The sequence below is a fragment of the Chroicocephalus ridibundus genome, chromosome 7 (assembly GCF_963924245.1).
Source record: "Chroicocephalus ridibundus chromosome 7, bChrRid1.1, whole genome shotgun sequence".
NCBI lineage: Eukaryota > Metazoa > Chordata > Aves > Charadriiformes > Laridae > Chroicocephalus > Chroicocephalus ridibundus.
In genome coordinates, this window is record NC_086290.1 from 21,791,361 (window position 1) to 21,809,204 (window position 17,844).

At 37.3% G+C, this 17,844-nt stretch overlaps 1 protein-coding gene across 2 annotated transcripts in view; it reads right to left on the bottom strand.

Moving 5' to 3' along the window:
- STK39 (serine/threonine kinase 39) overlaps positions 1–17,844 on the bottom strand; it is a 101,337-nt gene that overhangs the window by 14,082 nt on the left and 69,411 nt on the right. The window contains exons 14-15 of one of the 2 annotated variants that reach the window (XM_063340873.1): positions 10,029–10,081; positions 7,989–8,057 (exon numbers count right to left, since the gene is read on the bottom strand). In XM_063340873.1, the coding sequence (XP_063196943.1) occupies positions 7,989–8,057; positions 10,029–10,081 (122 nt within the window). The remainder of the gene's footprint in view (positions 1–7,988; positions 8,058–10,028; positions 10,082–17,844) is intronic. The other variant, XM_063340874.1, reaches the window with a different exon arrangement.

The window sequence follows — 17,844 nt, forward strand, 5'->3', positions numbered from 1 at the left end:
ATTCAAGAGTAGAACAGGTAAAGGCATGGAAGAGACATCAGGGACACATATTCCTGACTGACCTCTACAGATAAATAAAGACCTTAAATATTTATCCTTGCTCAAACTGGGAAAAAAAAAGAAAGAGTTTATGGAATAATACAAGACCTCAAATGTCTTCACATTAAGATCCATTAACATGGGGTAGTAATACCCAGGGTTCACAGACAAAAACGGGAAAACAGAGGACAAAGTAATACACAAGATTTCATTTTTCTTTAGGTAGCTGATGGAAAAATTCCCACCCAACAGAAGCAGTATATTTTATGAAACAGGAGCACTGTATCAAAATGGAAAGTGAAATAAATTAGTGCTAGAAATCTTATTTCAGTTCTAATAACACATTACTAAACTCCCGAATTCTCAATTATTTAGCATGGATACCTGATCCCAAGGTAATGTTTACTTTCTACAATGTATGAGCAAAAAGCAAAAAAAAAACAAGGGAAAAAACCCTGAAATTGTGATAACCGTTTTTATTGATTAAATTAAAATAATATAACTGGCAAATTGTACCTTTTCCCAGAAACTTATGAAAAAAATAAAGATTGATACTTCAGATTGATTCCCCCCCCAGAGTGTGTGAAGAACACTTAACCACTGCACATTTTAAAAAAGTGTTATAAAAAGATAAGTAGAATATATTTGGATATTTAAATGCTTATCTATTTCAGAACTTGATTCTGTATGTGTCTAATGGGGTAGATCATCCAGGAAGATGAGGAAGGAGTACGTACGGGTTTCACAATTTCCCCTCCATCTTGAGAAAAGCACTTTGATGATCCTGAGCGTTCTAAACCTCAGTCTAATCTCAAATGAACATTTAAAATAAAAATTTAGACCTGCTGCCCAACGTTGCTAGTAGGGATATTTAACAAGCTGGAGATATTACAGTAAATTGTCCTCATAAATTCTCTATATGAAAGAATGAGTCAGAGTACAAGGTTGAAAAAAATCGTTTGCCTGTGACTGAATGTGGAAAGCAAGCACTAGCTTTCAGACAAAGGTTTGACAACAGTTTGATAGTCATCAAGATGTTGAAGACAGCTCTAACAAATACCTTCATCATGCTGGATCAGAGCTGAAATGTAGGTCTATGCTGAAATAAGGCAGGTCACATTCTGCTATGCATATTATTACTTGGTAATCTCCCCTCCCCATCCGATCTTCACAACTCCTCCTGTCCCGAGTTCTGCTATGAATTATAGATATTGTTCTGACAAAACTATTAAGAAGATGAAATAGCAGCCAGGCTACTTCAATACCTTATATCTGAAACTTGAAACAAGGAAAAATATATTTAGAAAAGACTCCCTGATGTGCAGGAGTTAGGTTCTGAAATGGACTACCTCTGGTTTGAAGAGCCTCAATAAATCCTTATTTTGACATAGTAACCACTCGCAGAGAAGTGAATGCCAAGGAAACAAATAACAGCAACTAAATTACTATTGAAAAAAGGAACATTACTTACATTGCTGTCTTTGCAATTTCTGATTCAAATTTACAGTTGTCTTTTTTTTTAAACTAGAAAGGAAAGGTCTCAAAACTACAGTTCAGACCTATGAGGGCAGGGAACACACTTCAGGCCTAAGATTTTATCACCTACTGTTTCAGGCTAAACCCAAACTAATCCCACTAATAAACAGATGGATCTATTCCTCATTTACACAGTTAAGTAGGAACTAGTAGACTGTATGCTGAAAAAAACCAAACCAAACCCCCTGTCTCTGAAGGCCAATCCACCTTTTTTTTGTCTTCCCTTTGAAGTAACTTAAAATTATTATTTACTTGACCATGGCTATAAGGTTAGCACATTTACTACGATACATGAACAAACGTATATGTGTGGAGAATAATTTGCACACTTGGAGAATTTCATGCATCACGTATTTATAGTTCTGCCACAACAACCATTACAGCAGCAGTGATCATTCACCTAACATAATATTGGTTTTTTACCTTTGAACCTTTTTACGTTTCCATCACACTGAAAATTCAGCAAGGTGGGAACTTGCATGAAACCAGCCAGTTTCACACAATATACTTTCTCAGGTGCACCTTTTACGTACACCACATATAGCTAAAATAACTTTGAAGGCGCAATTAGATGCAAAGCTTGATTACCTGCGGGTGTACCTCAAGCTTCTAGAACTCCCGGCAGTCTAGTCATTATGAGTCACCCTTCAATGCATTAGCTCTAAATGAGCCAGATGTGTTGAAATATTTAAGTCCTGAGTTAAACCCTGGGGATTTTAGAGATATTCTCCGATCTGTAATGCATGAGCATATCTTGCTAAAGAGATACGGAGTTATGAGCACATGTTGAAGGCACAAGAGTTTCTACAAAACACTTTAAAGTACAGCCAGGTTTTCATTAAATCTATAAGCTTCCTTTCTGGATAATACATTAAAAAGTGAACATAAAGTATATAGTCTATCGTTTGAAATTAATTGCTATGGTCTCTAAAGGCATTTTCTCATTAGAAAGTTTATGGGTACATTGAGCTTTGGAGCATATAAAAAACATGATACACTGTCGAGGTTTGGGCCACACTGGCCACTGAAATGAACGACAGATGCCGTCCCCCACCACTCCTTCAGGGAGGTAGTGGGGGGAGGAGGGAGACAGAGACTTATTAGTTTAAAAGAAAACTAAACTGCTTTAATGAAAATATTAATAGAATAATAGAAATTAATGACATATATACTACATACACAAAACCATATGAAGCTCCCAGGATGATGATCACATCACTGTCAGGCACTGGGAAAGTCCCACACTGGGCTCAGCGACAGACGGGAACTGGATTCCAGAATGCACATCTCAGGGTCAAAGGCAGACAGAGTCATCCTCGGATGCCGGTTATTGAATAAAGAGGCTGACCCTTGGATCCCTCAGTTTTGAGCATGATGCAGATGGGGCGGAACACACTGTTGGTCAGTTTTGGGTCACCTGCCCTGTCCGCTCCTAACCGCAGGTGCGACCCCTCTACGCTTTTCCACTTCTGACCCTCCAGTGGGGCACGTAACACAGTTAGCTGACCTTGGTTGTTATAGCAATAAATATAAGCACGAGCTTCTCTGCATACCATTCCTAGGTATCAATTATAAACAAGGCCTTGTCACTCTGGAAGCGGACAGTGTCTGAAAAATATGCTGTTAATTTCAGAGAGTTCAGTTAGTTAGGAGAGGCTGAGCTGAAAAGTAAGATTACTGAAAAGAAAATTGGTTCTGTTTTACCTCAAACCAGGACATACACTTAACTAAAAATTCAGTTATTTCACTCAGTATAAACCAGAAGAATAAACAGACACAAAACCCCCCAAAACTTCTAACAAATTCCTTTAAAAAAAAAAATAATCAGTGCATCTCAAAACATGAGTGATAGTAAATGACACACCTATGCTGCCTTCAAATGGTAGTGCTATCCGAGTCATCTACCCATAGCAACATTACTGCTCTTTGAGGACAGAAAGTAATGCAGTATGTTTTCTACTTGTGCAGCGCTATCGGATTTTCTGATTACAGTAAGATGCTAAGCTGAAGTTGAACAAAAGGCATCATTTCATTCACTTTCAAAGATGATTAATCTAACAAAACAGGAAAGTAAACTAGGTATAAGCAAATGCAGAGCAAACCCAAGGAAAGGAAAAGGATATTCACTGTGGCATGCTGTGGCTTCTTTATGAAATAGATTATCAGTACTACTATGAGTTAAGATGCTGTTACAGACAGTATACAATGAACTGGGCTTCTGCATTTTCATCTTTCCATTTTAGAATGAAAGTACCTTCAGCATCAGTGGACATGATACTGTAAGACAATCAGCTGTTTCAATTTCTAATGCTTTAATACTGTGATTAATTGTGTACCACACACATTAATTACTGTTTAACATTCCTTGAAATAAAATAATTCTGGATTTGGTGAAATACATGTTCTCTGCGCTCATGGCCAAATAACCAATCAACAGCCATGGTTTGTTTTTTTTTTTAATTCTAGATGCCAATTTAAGTCCTTTCTATTTACCACAGTAACTGCAACAAATAAAAAAAGCTGTTTTCCCCCTCCAAAAAAAAAAGATAAAAAAAAAAAAAGATAAATCCAATCCAACAACCCCAAAACCCTTAGTCAAACTATTATGGCACCTACTGTATTCACACTTCTAAGAAAATTTTCAAGATGTTGATGAAAAAGCTTGCTACTTTCAAAATATGATCTCATTTCAAAATACAATCTATTGGGTTTTCAGCTGGTTCTTCTAAAGACTTTAGACCTTTCAGCAGGAAGCTTTTCTTTTGACTGACTAAAAGCTGCTCCTTGCATTGCTAAGTGGATAATTGGGTCTGGTTCCAACACCAGAGAGATACATATTTACCCGTAGTTAATGTCTGGTGTATTTAGAAATGAAGGTCCATCTTCCATGGTGCTCAAAGTATTCATGGATACTTTTTGACAAAAATATCCAAAATAAAGGTACATTAATATAGTGAATGTAGCACATTTCTCGATGGCATGGGTAGCAAGGCTTAAATAAAAACAGTTCAGGAAGGGAAGTTTGGTTGTTTTTTTTTTTAACATACTCCAATTTAATAACTGTAGATACATGTTTAGGTTCTGAAATTCATGCAAGGCTTCTAGAAAATTAACTATAGCCTAAGGCTTTGCTGAAATTATATGCCATTGTACATACCAGTGAACAGGATTGCAACTATGTGATCTTCAACAGAACTGACTGTTGATATGATTTGAGTTTCCTTTTTGGTATCAAAAATATAATAAAGCATTACCAGATGAATGTTTACTAGCTAATATACGTATATTGCATTGCACACAAAGATATATTTAATCTCAAAATATATTTTGAAAATATTCCAGATCTTTCATATGATTTAACATAGCTGTTTCAGCACTGTAGGATAATACCTCATCAGCTAGATACCAGTGCCTACATATAAGCTCCAAGACTCGTTCCCCTCTGCAAACGCAAACTCTACTCTGCTCTTAAATGAAATTCTCTGCACCGATTCCCTTGATCTAGGGACCTCCTTTGAAACAATACTACGGTCAATAAGAACAGAAACCAGTCAATCGTAGCCAGAACTGAACATGCACGATGGGATTTTTGCTTCTCTGCAGAACAGGTAGCTGAACTTATTGCCTATCAGAATGGAAATCTTCCTGGGAAGCCTGTGTTAAGTGAAGCAAATCCAGCAAGATTCGAAAGGTGAAGAGTTTTGATGCTTAGCAGCAAATTCTATAAAACTTACACGTCAGCTGGTCCCCACTAACAGCTTCAGCTCACGTATGCCACAGCTGTACTTTCCACAACAGCTTTTGCTGACTTCTATTCAAGTGTCCTTTCAGACACCGTTACACCAACAAATTGTTGAGTTCAACATAAGCACAGGTATTTTCACCTTTCTGTTTTCTCCCAGCCTCTACGCATTCCAACATCCATTAAAAGAAACTAAAGGAACAACTTTTATGAGACTCAGAACTTGGTTTTCATTCATGTTATAGAAGCTGAATTTCTGCATGCTTCAGCTGAACAGTGAAAGGTAATTTATCAGCTGCTTTCAATCTGGAAGCTAATGGAATCAGTTCTTACGGGCAAGTTTAACCAAGCTCTTCTATACTACACCTCTCTTCCTATATAGGAAGATTTTAAACCTTTTGATTTCAAGTGAACAAGGTGGCAAAATCATTTTACACAGAAAATTAGTTTTGTAAGCAGATTTACATTTTCAGCACCGTCTGCTCTCTTATATGACCTATTGCTTTAAACTAAGGGGCTGAAATATTTCTTAGGACTGCACTGCTACAGTGAAATTCTGAAATTTGTGATAATCTGCTTGCATGCAAGTTGTTTCATTCCATGCCCATACAACATTTTGCCGGTTTTCTCAAAGGAAATCACAAACATTTTCTAACTTAAGTCCAACTTTAACTTCTTTTTAATTAAAAGTGAAATTGCATTTAGCAAGACTTTTCTTTCAGTAAAACATGAACACCAAAGTAATTTCTTAGGAAGATAACAATGTTCAAACACATTTGAAAGTGTGAACAACATCACAGGTGAAGCAAACAGAAAAATGAAAATTATAGTACAAAATCATGCAAGAATTTGTGCCTGTGGAACCTGAGGTAAGTTACAACATCACAGAAAAGTGAATGTATAAACTAATTATAATTAATGAAATTAGTTTTATGTTGAATGCTTTCAAATATATACAAGAAATTTCATTTCCTTACTTTTTTTTAACGCCACAATAAAAAGATAAACAGGAAGGAATAGAAAGGACCATCATTATAGTGCTTAAAAATCAAAGTCTGATGAAATTCAAAACAGGAACTAAGCAAGGAAATAAACTTGTATTATTAACTAGACAGTGTCTCTAACCAAGCCTGCTAGGGAAATTAAATATTTGTGCTTCTTCAAGGACCAAAGTCCCATCGCTAAAGCCATGAGGGATATCTATCTTCATTTGCCTTTCCCCTATCTCTCCCCCTGAAAGATGATAACAAATCCCATTCATGGTGCCATTTCCATAAAAATACTGGCACTTTACATTGGAAGAGCGAAGAAGGGAAAAGGGGTCTCACTGGGTCCCAGCAGGACTTGCACTGCAGCATTGCCATCTGACTTCTGTGCGACACCGAGTGCCAGCTGACCGCCCAGGCAGGTGGGATAGCCAACAGATAACAATTCTTCTCTTAGCCAGACAAAAATATTTATTTATTATCTCTAAATGAACTAAAGTATCTCATAGGAATGAAAATTCTAAGAAAAACATCATCAGCAGTATAGCAATGACATTTTTCATACTGGGTATTAAAAAGGCAACAACCTAAGGCCAAGCTATCCCTCTCCCCTGAACCCTTATTTAGAGGAGGTTCGCAGATGGTACAGGCTAGCAGGCACAGCCCGTACCATCTGCGAACCTCCTCTAAATACATTTTCTTTAGAAATTAAAATAAAAGCATAGGTAGAGCTTTTGTTTCTTCTGTCAGATAGAATCAACCTGTATTCTGAACATACGACAGCAAAAGGTATTGTTGCCTCTCTGAAATACTTTAGCTACCCTACAAACGCACTAAGAATTATTTAGATAATCTTCCAAGCAAGTCATATGAATTTACGCATTTACAAAACACTCTCCATATCATTGAGTTTGGTAATGATATCTGCACCAATTGATATGAACTTCTTTGACAGCACGACAAAGATTGATTTGCTCGTATTCCTCAAGTCAGTTCTCACACCTTTAGCATCTGCTAGCCCCCCTCTGATTTTGGTAACTATGTATCTACTGGTCTTGCGCAACCAGAAGAGAAGGAACTGCAGGGAAATAAGCACTTGCAAATTAATCATCTTTGCCAGGCACTGAATTCCATTTAAAAAAAAAAAATTACAAAAAAAATTTACTGAAGCACAGAATAGGAAAATAGAGAAATATCTTTCAGCCAGGAGTATCATCAGCCAGAAGACATTTCTAATTATCTTTTTTTTACCGTGGAATTGATACCTCTAGGTGCAATTTCCACAGATCCTGAACTCTGGCTTGCTTCTACTTCCATGAACCCAAGCAGAATACTTACTAACTTCCAAGCTGCCAAAGCACACTTTGCAAGCTCCTACCGAAAAATCATTTTATTGTTAAACAAAAAAATTAAGTTAGCACAAAAATTATCAATCACTGAATTGTAAATAATCCTTCAGGAGATCTATATTATATCATCCTCTCAAACCACTAAAGAGTTCTGACTTCCAAAAGCAATCTTTGGACTAGTATCAAAATTGGGTTGTTGATTGAACTATCCATACATGAAAGCAAAATTAGGACAAAAAGGATTTTATGAAAACCAGCATTAGAGAAAACATTTTTCACATCCATTTAACACAAACTTGTCACAAGAGCGTAATTGCAAACAAAAATGTAATTTACCTATAACTACATCGTGGCCATCAACCAGGCCTGCAGAGAACAGCTCCTGAGAAACGCCATCTGCTGTGTCTGTCCAAAAGGTGAAATGAATAAGCATGAGAGCCCACAAAAACAACAAAAAGTATCAGTCATCCAATGCAATTCAGTAAAAATATATTTTAGTTCCAAAACACCCATGGAGGCAGGCTTGAATTCAAAATTATCTCCAATTAGGAGGAAAAAAGATAATTATCTTATCAGCCTCTGCACAGCAAATCACATGAGGCGATGATTTCGTTCATTGCAAACCCCCTACAGACCTTTCCTGGCCACCAGCATTTCTCCTCTATTACCTAACTACGTACTCCTACACAATTTTTAAGTTCAGTATCTTCACAACCAAAAAAAGAAACTATGTTTTGGTGTGGTTTTCACTGTTTTCTTGATGGTCTCCATTGTTCTGCGTATCTAGATAGAGATGTGCTACATAGCCTTTCTTGTTTATTACCAGTGGGGCAACAGGTTACATGAATAGTCATTATTTTGAGCTTTAGGCTTAAAATAGCTTTTAAGCACTGTGACCCAGGAAATTCAGAGCTTTGGATCAATTTTGCATGAATTGCTATACCTGAATGGGTACAGTTCCTAAGTCCCTGTGACTACTACTTGCTCATGGATAAAGACTTCAGAAGGCTTAGAGGTAAGTAGGAGGAAACAGCAGGAAGAAGCATAAATTCCAGCTAAGTCTCAACTGTAATATGGTCTCAACCCAAATATCTGCGTGGAGCGCGTGCTTTGAGGCAGTTACACAGTTGCATCATTTCCTCAAGAAAAACACAGAGCTGAAAAACAATATAGCTACGCTAGCCACAATTTCTGGAGAGCTCTGAAGATAAGAATCATAGCTGCCTTCTGGCTGCCTCAGTGACTGACTACTAGGAACAGTCCTGGTCTATTCTGTCCAAGTCAGAATTCTCAAATGGCTTATGTAACTGCTTAGAGAGTATTTAAGGAATTCTTTTGATGAGTGGCTACACCAGGATGCTATGTGCCCAATTAAGTAAGAGATCTCTTTTGTTATTACCCATTGCCAAAATCAATGAGAAATGCAGGTAGACAACAGAGAGTATATCCGTGCACAGAACCACTGCACATGAAAGAGACTATGATTTAGAGGAAAAGAGACACCTCTTCCAATCTGGATTAATTTTTAGGTGGAAGCTCTTTGAAGGTAATTCTAAATATAGTGAATACTGAGTTCTGAGATATATGAAATGCGTTCATAGTTCAAAGGGGGGCATGCTCTAGTGGCGGAGATTGTAGGGTTTTTTTGTGTGCGTATGTTTGGAGTCGATGAACTCAAAGGTCCTTTCCAACCATGAAGATTCTATAATTCTTATGCAACATATCAGCCTCCTGTGCTTTTTATCCCAGTAACACTTGGTCTTATTCAAACAAAAGTAAATTTTACGAGTTCTTATAACTCGCAGCACTGGAAAGCCAATACAGTCCTACAAACATGCAGTAGAGTTTTAAGTTTCAATGACAGAATTTCTTTCTGGTGATGATACCAAATCTAGAGATGCAACTCAACTTTCAGTGAAGTCAGCATTTGAAAAAATGGTGTGCACTTCATATTTGTTAACAGATCATCTTTTATTATAAAGGGGAAAGAAACTCAAATATTGCCACCATCACCACATACACCCTTATAGCTACTATATTCTGTTTCCTATGATGTTTTCCAAATGCGAAAGTGGAAATTATAAATCCATAAATATGGCTATGCAAGATCTTATATGCCACATAGATCATTTCAACAAGACAAGAAATTTATAAAGTATACTGGGGATCAAGTCTTCTAATATATACTATGCATTATGCAAACTTGCCACTAGAATTTACATACATGTGCTATTCTTGTTCAAGTGAAGTTCAATACAAAGCTCTACACAGTAGGAAGCATTTCAGAGAGATAGTTTGTATTATCTATAAGCAATAATCAATTTCTGAAATACCTTTTTGCGCAATAAAAGAATAATTCAATTGAAGGAGCCTTACCTCTACCTGGAGTAAACTCAAACCGTATGTCATTAAGTTCTTTCCTGGAGTTCCTGAAAAACATTCAGTGTATACATTAAAATGTAATGAACAACACAACAGAACAAAACAACTATTCAGTTCCTACACCCAAAGAATACCTATGGCATTGACAACAGCATTTTTGTAGTGTGGATTTCCTCAACTTCAAAAACACTGCTCTCCCAAAGTGCCAAGACTGGAGAGACTCCGCCACATTTTCATGGCAGTATTTTTGGGAAAACTAACAGAAAGATGTGCTTAAGCTGAAGAGCGCCTTGGGTAACCTAAAGGACCAAAATAAGGTCCTCTGATAAATATTTTCCTTTTCAAGTTCAAAAGACACTCCGCCATACCTACTCTACTAGTTCAACATAGTCTGAATCGTATGCGTTACCCCTTCTCCTCTAAGAGTAACAAAATACTGACTTGGACTTAAAGATCCCTAACTGAGATCACATACGTACAGGGATGCTCGTTTAAGAGACAAAGTATCTAGCAAACATTAAATGCTGAAAAGCAGTGTTTGATGCACAGTGTTTACACATCTCTTTTGAAATGAGTAGCTCTTTCACTGACCACCATCGCCTCCGCAGTGAGGTTCTATCTGCACGTACAATAAGCAGCAGTATGAAAGCCAAAGGTCTTCTGCCTTCCTGTTTGACACGAAGTGCTTTAACCAGTTCAGCGTATGACACAGTCATAAGGGACTTAATACTTATGTTAAAGAACTCTTTTATAGTCTCATACTGTGCTCCAAAACTCCATTCCTTGCACGTTTCCAGCTTCTGTTTTAGTTAATAATTTCTACCATCAGTAAAACATTAACCTCTTTGCAAAATAGATGTCCATCTCATTTTCGGAAACGGCAAGCCGACTGAGCACAGGGATGAACTTAATTGCTGTAGCACACACTTTTTCCAATGAATAGCTCAATCCACTTGAAAAGCTAATAGCAACAGAATGTGTTTTGCAGTCCATTATTCTTCTCCTCAGCAAGGAAACTGTATGCAAGCTCATATTTCAGTGTACCAGGCCATGAAGTCTTGCTGTGGGAAAACTAAATCCAACAGGCAGGCATATTCAGCTGTGACTTACAGCTATTATCACTTGCTAAATACTTACAAAAATATTACAGCCACACGCAGGAACGCAAAACCCAAACTGATCGGCAACCCAGACAAAAGCAAGATATCAAACCCTGAAAAATAAGTATGCCATGTGCGGTGCTTAAAATGAAAAGTATTCATTTACTGAATACACTGAATGCTTCAAAGCTGAAAAAGTTTCAGGTTCCCAAAATTCTACTCTAAATAAAAAAAAAAAAAAAACAAACTATAGGAGTTGCAGATCACTAGTACAAAGCCGCAGATAACACAGGTAGCCAGATACAACTTTAGGAGGCTCATTTCTTTCTGTTGTAGAAATCTGCAGCCACTATATGGAATATTGCAGAGTCTGTTTTTATTCAACAGAGAATTAGTATAAATCTCAGTTCTTCCCCACCCCTTGGAAAAACCTGGATGGCTTTCTGTTAAAAGAAAAAAAAACAAAACCAAACTTATGACCCATCTCTGAGTTCTCTTTTGACAATCCACTTCCTTTTGCTGAAATTTATTATATCTAATAAGCTTGTTAAAAGTGCCGCTTTCCAAAAATAGGGAAGTTGCAAAGAAATTTAGCATCCTTCTTATATAAGATATGTTTTGACTGAATGTGGAATGCAGCTCAGACTTAGATACTCATTTCCTGCACACATTTTTGAAGAAGCAAATTGAAGGAATAAAAACTTTATCTCACACCTTTGCAGAGGTAAAACAGAAAGTTTTGCTTATTAGCAGCTATACCGAATTGCTCCAGCCTGCACATCTTTTTCCACAGAGGCCAACACTAAAACCAGCTGAAAAGTAATTCTGTAGAGTTTGCACTCTTAAGAGTCACCTATCTAGAAACTAATACATTAGGCTTTCAGATTATATCATTCCACAGACCTCCCATAAGTAGAACATCCACCATACAAAAAGGCACTAAGTAATTTTGAACTCCCATGAAAATTAACCAGCTTCCTAACAGACTGATAGAGCTATGTGAAAGACCAGCTGTTCCTAATGCAGCCTCTTTCCTTGAGCAGGATGCAAATGGGGCGTATTTTACTTTGTCTCCAAATTGCAGAATGTCCCAAATAGAAAGCTAATGGGTCCAATCTGTTTATTTAAGTCAAGGTGAAAAATCAAGGAAGGTTGATATGTATTCAGCCATCCAACTCTGCTATCTGGAATTGTCACACTGAACTATTTTGAACTTAGGACACTTCTGCTTTCTCTTTAATGGTACACTACTATTCGGAAAAGCAAAACAAAGGAAGTTTGGCAAGATTAATTTGCTAGAAGCCTGTAAGTGCTTTTGCTTATGTTTCCATTACCTTCCAGACGTTTATTGATTTTCATAAATTATTTATTCCACTATATAGTCCACCAAGTAGAAGACGCACTCGAATTCTCCCCTAAAAGCTGTTCATGCTCTTCTCCAGTCTTCAGACACTTCCCTGGTTCTAGTTAGTGTCACTGTTACTGCACATTAGAGTTTGCTAGTTCCCTTGATACGCTTGGTGACAACTGTTTGGACTTGCTGATTTATTTGTAGGCAGTTTCCAAGCAGCGTTTCATTTGTTCCACTGGAGTTCTCTTTTTACTTACATCCATTACGTTCCTATCATGCAGTACCACACACAGACTTTATTTCTGCTAAATAGAAATAGGATTTGAAGAAAGGCACTTAGTATCTCTGTGATTAATAATTTTATCTTCTTCATCATTTCTTAATGGTCCCTAGTTTCTCTAATGTGTTTGTGAAAAAGTTATTTCTATTTTAAAATGCAAACTCAGACCTTTTTTCCATCTCTTATAATACCTCTTATTTGCTTCTTGCTCGGTGCCATTACAGACTAATAGACCTTGATTATCATGGATAAAAACAGCCCATCTCTTCTAAAAAGTAGTAAATTTTAAGTATGTTTGTGCATTTTAGTACACTGAAGTTTATTTATTTCCTGCAGGTTGCTTTTCATTATGCTGTCACCTCCAACAGGAGGAATTCCGCGGAACTGCACTGAATAAGGGTGACACCAAAGCACGCCATGCTAAGACATTTTGGCAGCCATCTTTCTCGCAAAGTAATTTCAGAATTTAAAACTTTATACTTTATGAAAGCATATTTTGCAAATCTCTATTATTACTTTGTTTTTATCAGGACCACCTGATGTGCACACTAAGATTGCTAGATCTGCTTTTCTAGGCAATAATGCTTCCTCAAAGAAACAGAAAAAGCACATGGGCCAACTTCATCACTTAGCCCCCCGCCTATAAACTCAGGCCATCCTGTCATTAGGATATGAAACAAAGATGCTCTGTTTTGAAGGAAGTGATTTGCAGAACAATGCTGGTATTTACAAAAATCAGGATTAGAGAATAAACAAATTATGCAGCTGTTCAGACTGACATGGTTCTACTGAAAAAATCCACAGACATGAAAGAGATTTCAGGCATTCACATTTAAAGACAAAGCCTTTCAAATAATTATCTAATGATAGCGTAATTCCTGCTATAGTCAAATTAACTATGTTCCACGCTCTTGATAAAAGATCTACATTGTTGACTTAAAATAGGAAATCATGTTTGTGCAGTGATGCAAGTGTAAATTGGAGACATTAAATGTCATTATTTCTTTTGTCCTTAAATGCAGAATGTCTATCATGTAAGTGAGATTCAAGAAAATTAGATGACTTGGAATTAAACTTAAAGTCTGAATCATGCTAGGAGAGCTTGATTATGTATCAAGCTTCAAGCTTTCATTCTTTTTTACTACTACTTTTCTTTTTTTCCACAAATTTATCCACCACTCCCTATGCAGAGTTACCTGAAACATCAGCTTCCATTTCCCCCAAGCTTCAGCATCTTCCATATAGCCCTCAGGGAGAGTCTGTATTGCTGAATGAGATGCAGAGATGCATCTTACCGTAGCTAAGTAACATTATATTCTTCCTTCCCAAAATAAAAAAAAAGAAAAAAAAAATCTCAAATAAGGCAAGCTGGAAGAAGGGTGCGTGCGTGTGTGTGTGTGTAAGAACGCACAGGTTTTATCTCTGCATCACTTGCTGAATTTTCAGACTTGAGCTACTTGATCATCATGCGTGGTTTACAAAGACCGATATACGGAGCTGAGTGTCCAAAAACACAGGTGATAACAGAATGGTAATCAACAAAACTGACTTGTACAGAGAACATGTACATCACATGGAATCTGCATAATTTATGGCTTTTGATTAGTTACAGCAGAAGCAAGATTCCCTATTTTTTTCATTCTCTTATTTGAGGTGAAATCAGAAACCATGCATTACAGGCACTGCCCCATCATCACCAGACACATCACTATGTCACGTCGACAGCAAGCACTGTCTAGTCTATACTACAGGCACGCCAGACATCCACGCTTTCAATCATTGGTAACTTCTGCTGGCATTTCACAAATACATCCTCTTTCATGAAACTATTTATTTTCTTAATCAAATGCTATTTTTTAATGCAACTGTTTAATCATCCTTTCCCATCCCTACAACCGAAAACCAATCCAAAAATCCTAGTTCTCATCATCTCCATTTTTTTCCACTTGCATACGTGATCTTAACCTACCTAAAAGTATGTTGCTCTATGCTAACGTTATCCATCTTGCATGCTAACAATTCTTTTCATTGGTATATGATTTTTCTGTATTACGGTTATCCAGCCCTAACAAGGCATAGGCATATTCTCTATTTCTATGGAGTGATGAGTGGAAGCAGCAAAAGACAGAGCTTTCCTGGAGCAACGAGTTCACTCTTATTAGCCCATTTCCTTACCACTGAACGTATTTTAACAGACTCCAGCATACAGATGCTGCAGCTCTGGTCTAGGGCACATTCTACCTTCTCTTTCACTTATTTTTCCATATTTCTGCATGATTAAAATTAAATATATATATATATATATGAAAGATAGATAGATAGTAATAGATCTATATATCTTCTATCTATATAAGATAGATATCTACATATACCTACATATATATCTACATAGATAGGAGGAGGAAGATGTATCTATATATATGGATTTTCCTTCTTTCATCCTCTTTTTACTGAGGTCGTTCAACCTCCAGTTGAACATGGAGGACATTCCCAGTCAATAAGTGAAAACATTTTAAAAAAAAAACCAACACAACAAAACAAAACCAACAAAAAAACCTAAAACCAAAAAAGCCCAAAACAAACAAAACAAAACACCACCCACCCCCAGCCCCCTCCCCCCCCAAAAAAACCCCAACAACCAAACAACATACCACCAACCCAAAAGCTACGCTTTATGGTATGGTCAACAAAATACAAGCTCTGACGAGGCAAGGGTCCTTGGTTTGCCCATGTGGGGAGGTAGTCAAGAAGCACCATTTTTAAAGAACAGGTCGCCTGGTAAAAGGGGCACCTGCACCTTCAGGGCCTGACCAGCATTGAGGAGGGCCATGGGCCAATCAACCAAATCATAAGACAGCATTCTCAGAAGACAGACACAAGACTTATTTCTTCCATCCACTTTTCAGATCATGACTTGTTGTAACTCAGCAACAGAACTGATCTACACGTTAAAAAAATGTGCATCGAGTGTGTGCTCCCTAAAATGGAAAAGTTTGTCAATGGGTAGTTTTGTCAAACCCTAACAAGTCTGGATAGTGGAAGAGACAGCAGCAGAATATGTATTCTTCTCTGGAACCAGAAATAAAGTAGTCTTCAACTGAAACTGTAAAAACGTTATAATAAATGCCACCATAACACATGCTTCACCAGCCAGCCTTTCCTCTCCCCATACTCCTACTAGCCCTACTCGCACAAGAACAGAATTTCAGGGACTAGTGACACTGGCCAAGTCTAAAAGTCAGTGTGCTTTAACAAAATACACGCACTGAAAATAAACATCACATTTATCACACCTGTACAATATTTAGGTCTCACAGATGCTCCTCCCCTCCAAAATTTGAACTACATTGAAACTACCATGGAAAAAAACCTGTAAGTTAGAATGGAAAAAAAAACCAAGACAGCATAGCTTAAGAAACAAGGGCAAGCAGTACGGTATTTGCACTGTGTCACTGCAGTTGCTGGTGTAATTAAAACCACAGAAGCATTTAAATGACCTGTTCCATTTAGACTGCAGAGAAAGCAGAAGTTCACATCAAAATGGAGTGGACTAATCAGAGTGATAGGTAGGCTGTACATCCTAGAGCTGTACTCATCCAATTTTAATTCTACATCTCTGGGGCAAGATCTGTGCGTGCACAATGCAAGAAATATAATTAAGGGAAAACCACAGAAGACTAGGGTTTGTTATTGCTTTTTGGGGTTTTTGTTGTTTTTTGTTGCTATTCAAATGCTGGAAGGACAAATGTTATTTGGCCACACCAAATGTTATTCAAATGCAAAAGGTCATTTTCCTTCTCACAGTAACTTGTCACCCATTTCTCACTTTCACGTGCTTAAGGCTTAATGCACAAGTTAAACACGGCTCTCTTTATAACCTGGCTTTTATAGCATTAGTTTATTCCGCAAGTGCTGTATTTTTCAGTCAATGCTCTGCATTACACATGGAGAAAACTGGTCACAGAAGCAACGAAAGAGATGCAGACAGCACCACTCCGTAAAAACAACTGAGAGTTTACTTTCTTGGTAGGCAATAATTTACTGGTTTTTTTTTTCCAGCAGAATTTAGTTTGTGGCAAGCTATTCATCAAGGAAAATCCTGCTTAAGAGATGCAGTACGCCTTTTTAAGTATTGTCTATTAAAAACCTTTACTGAAGATATATAGTACCTGTTTCTAATCTTGGTTTTGATTAATTAAAACTTTGTTTCAACTGTATTTACAGAAGACAGATAATATACACAAAACTGTGAAATGCAAAATGGGACTTTACTTTCAGTACTGCAATGAGGATGTGGGAGTAGAATCTTTGAAAGTGGTCCCAGTTAGAGGTTTTGCCTGGCATCTAAATCTTCTGATCTTTTACTTTTTTTGCCTTACAATTGTCTTATGCATCAACTGTGGGAATGTATCTATTCAGCTAGGGCAGGGAAAGCAAGAACCTACTCCTATCCCTACAAAAAAAAAATCAAATCACAGCTCACTTCTTCCCCACTGCCCCCTCCCCCTCTTTTTTTTTCTTCTGAAGTCATGGTACTCTGCACACAGCAGAACCAAAGCAGTAATAAGGGGATGCCTGTTTATTAAAGTAATTTTATGAATCAGAACTTTAAAGCTCCTGTTGCATCACACTAACACAACAGAAGCATTTACTGTATGTAAAGAAGCATTAGCCTTCTGAGGATTCAGCACATGTTTATGTAAATCCCTTTCTCTCCAACACTTCCATGCTCAGTTATCATTTACCAATCAATATCCAGCCCCCTCCATTACACATTACCATACTATCGAAAGAGATCATGTCTGTTCAGCATTGTGGAGAGAGATGGTTCTTCTCAACTTATTTTTAATGACTTCAGGTCAATTCTAGATTAAATGGAAGGGCATTTCTGTTAACTTCTGGTAGGAGTGAAACAGAAGTTTGAAGTCTGCCCTGCGTCCAGATTGCCACCAAGTAGAATGGGACCACAGTCCCTCTGTATTAGTAACACGTAGTCCTGAAATATACAGTTCTTTGAAGTCCATAAAAACTTTACCATTTACTTCAGTGGTTCTGAAAAAACTCCACAGGTTTACAACT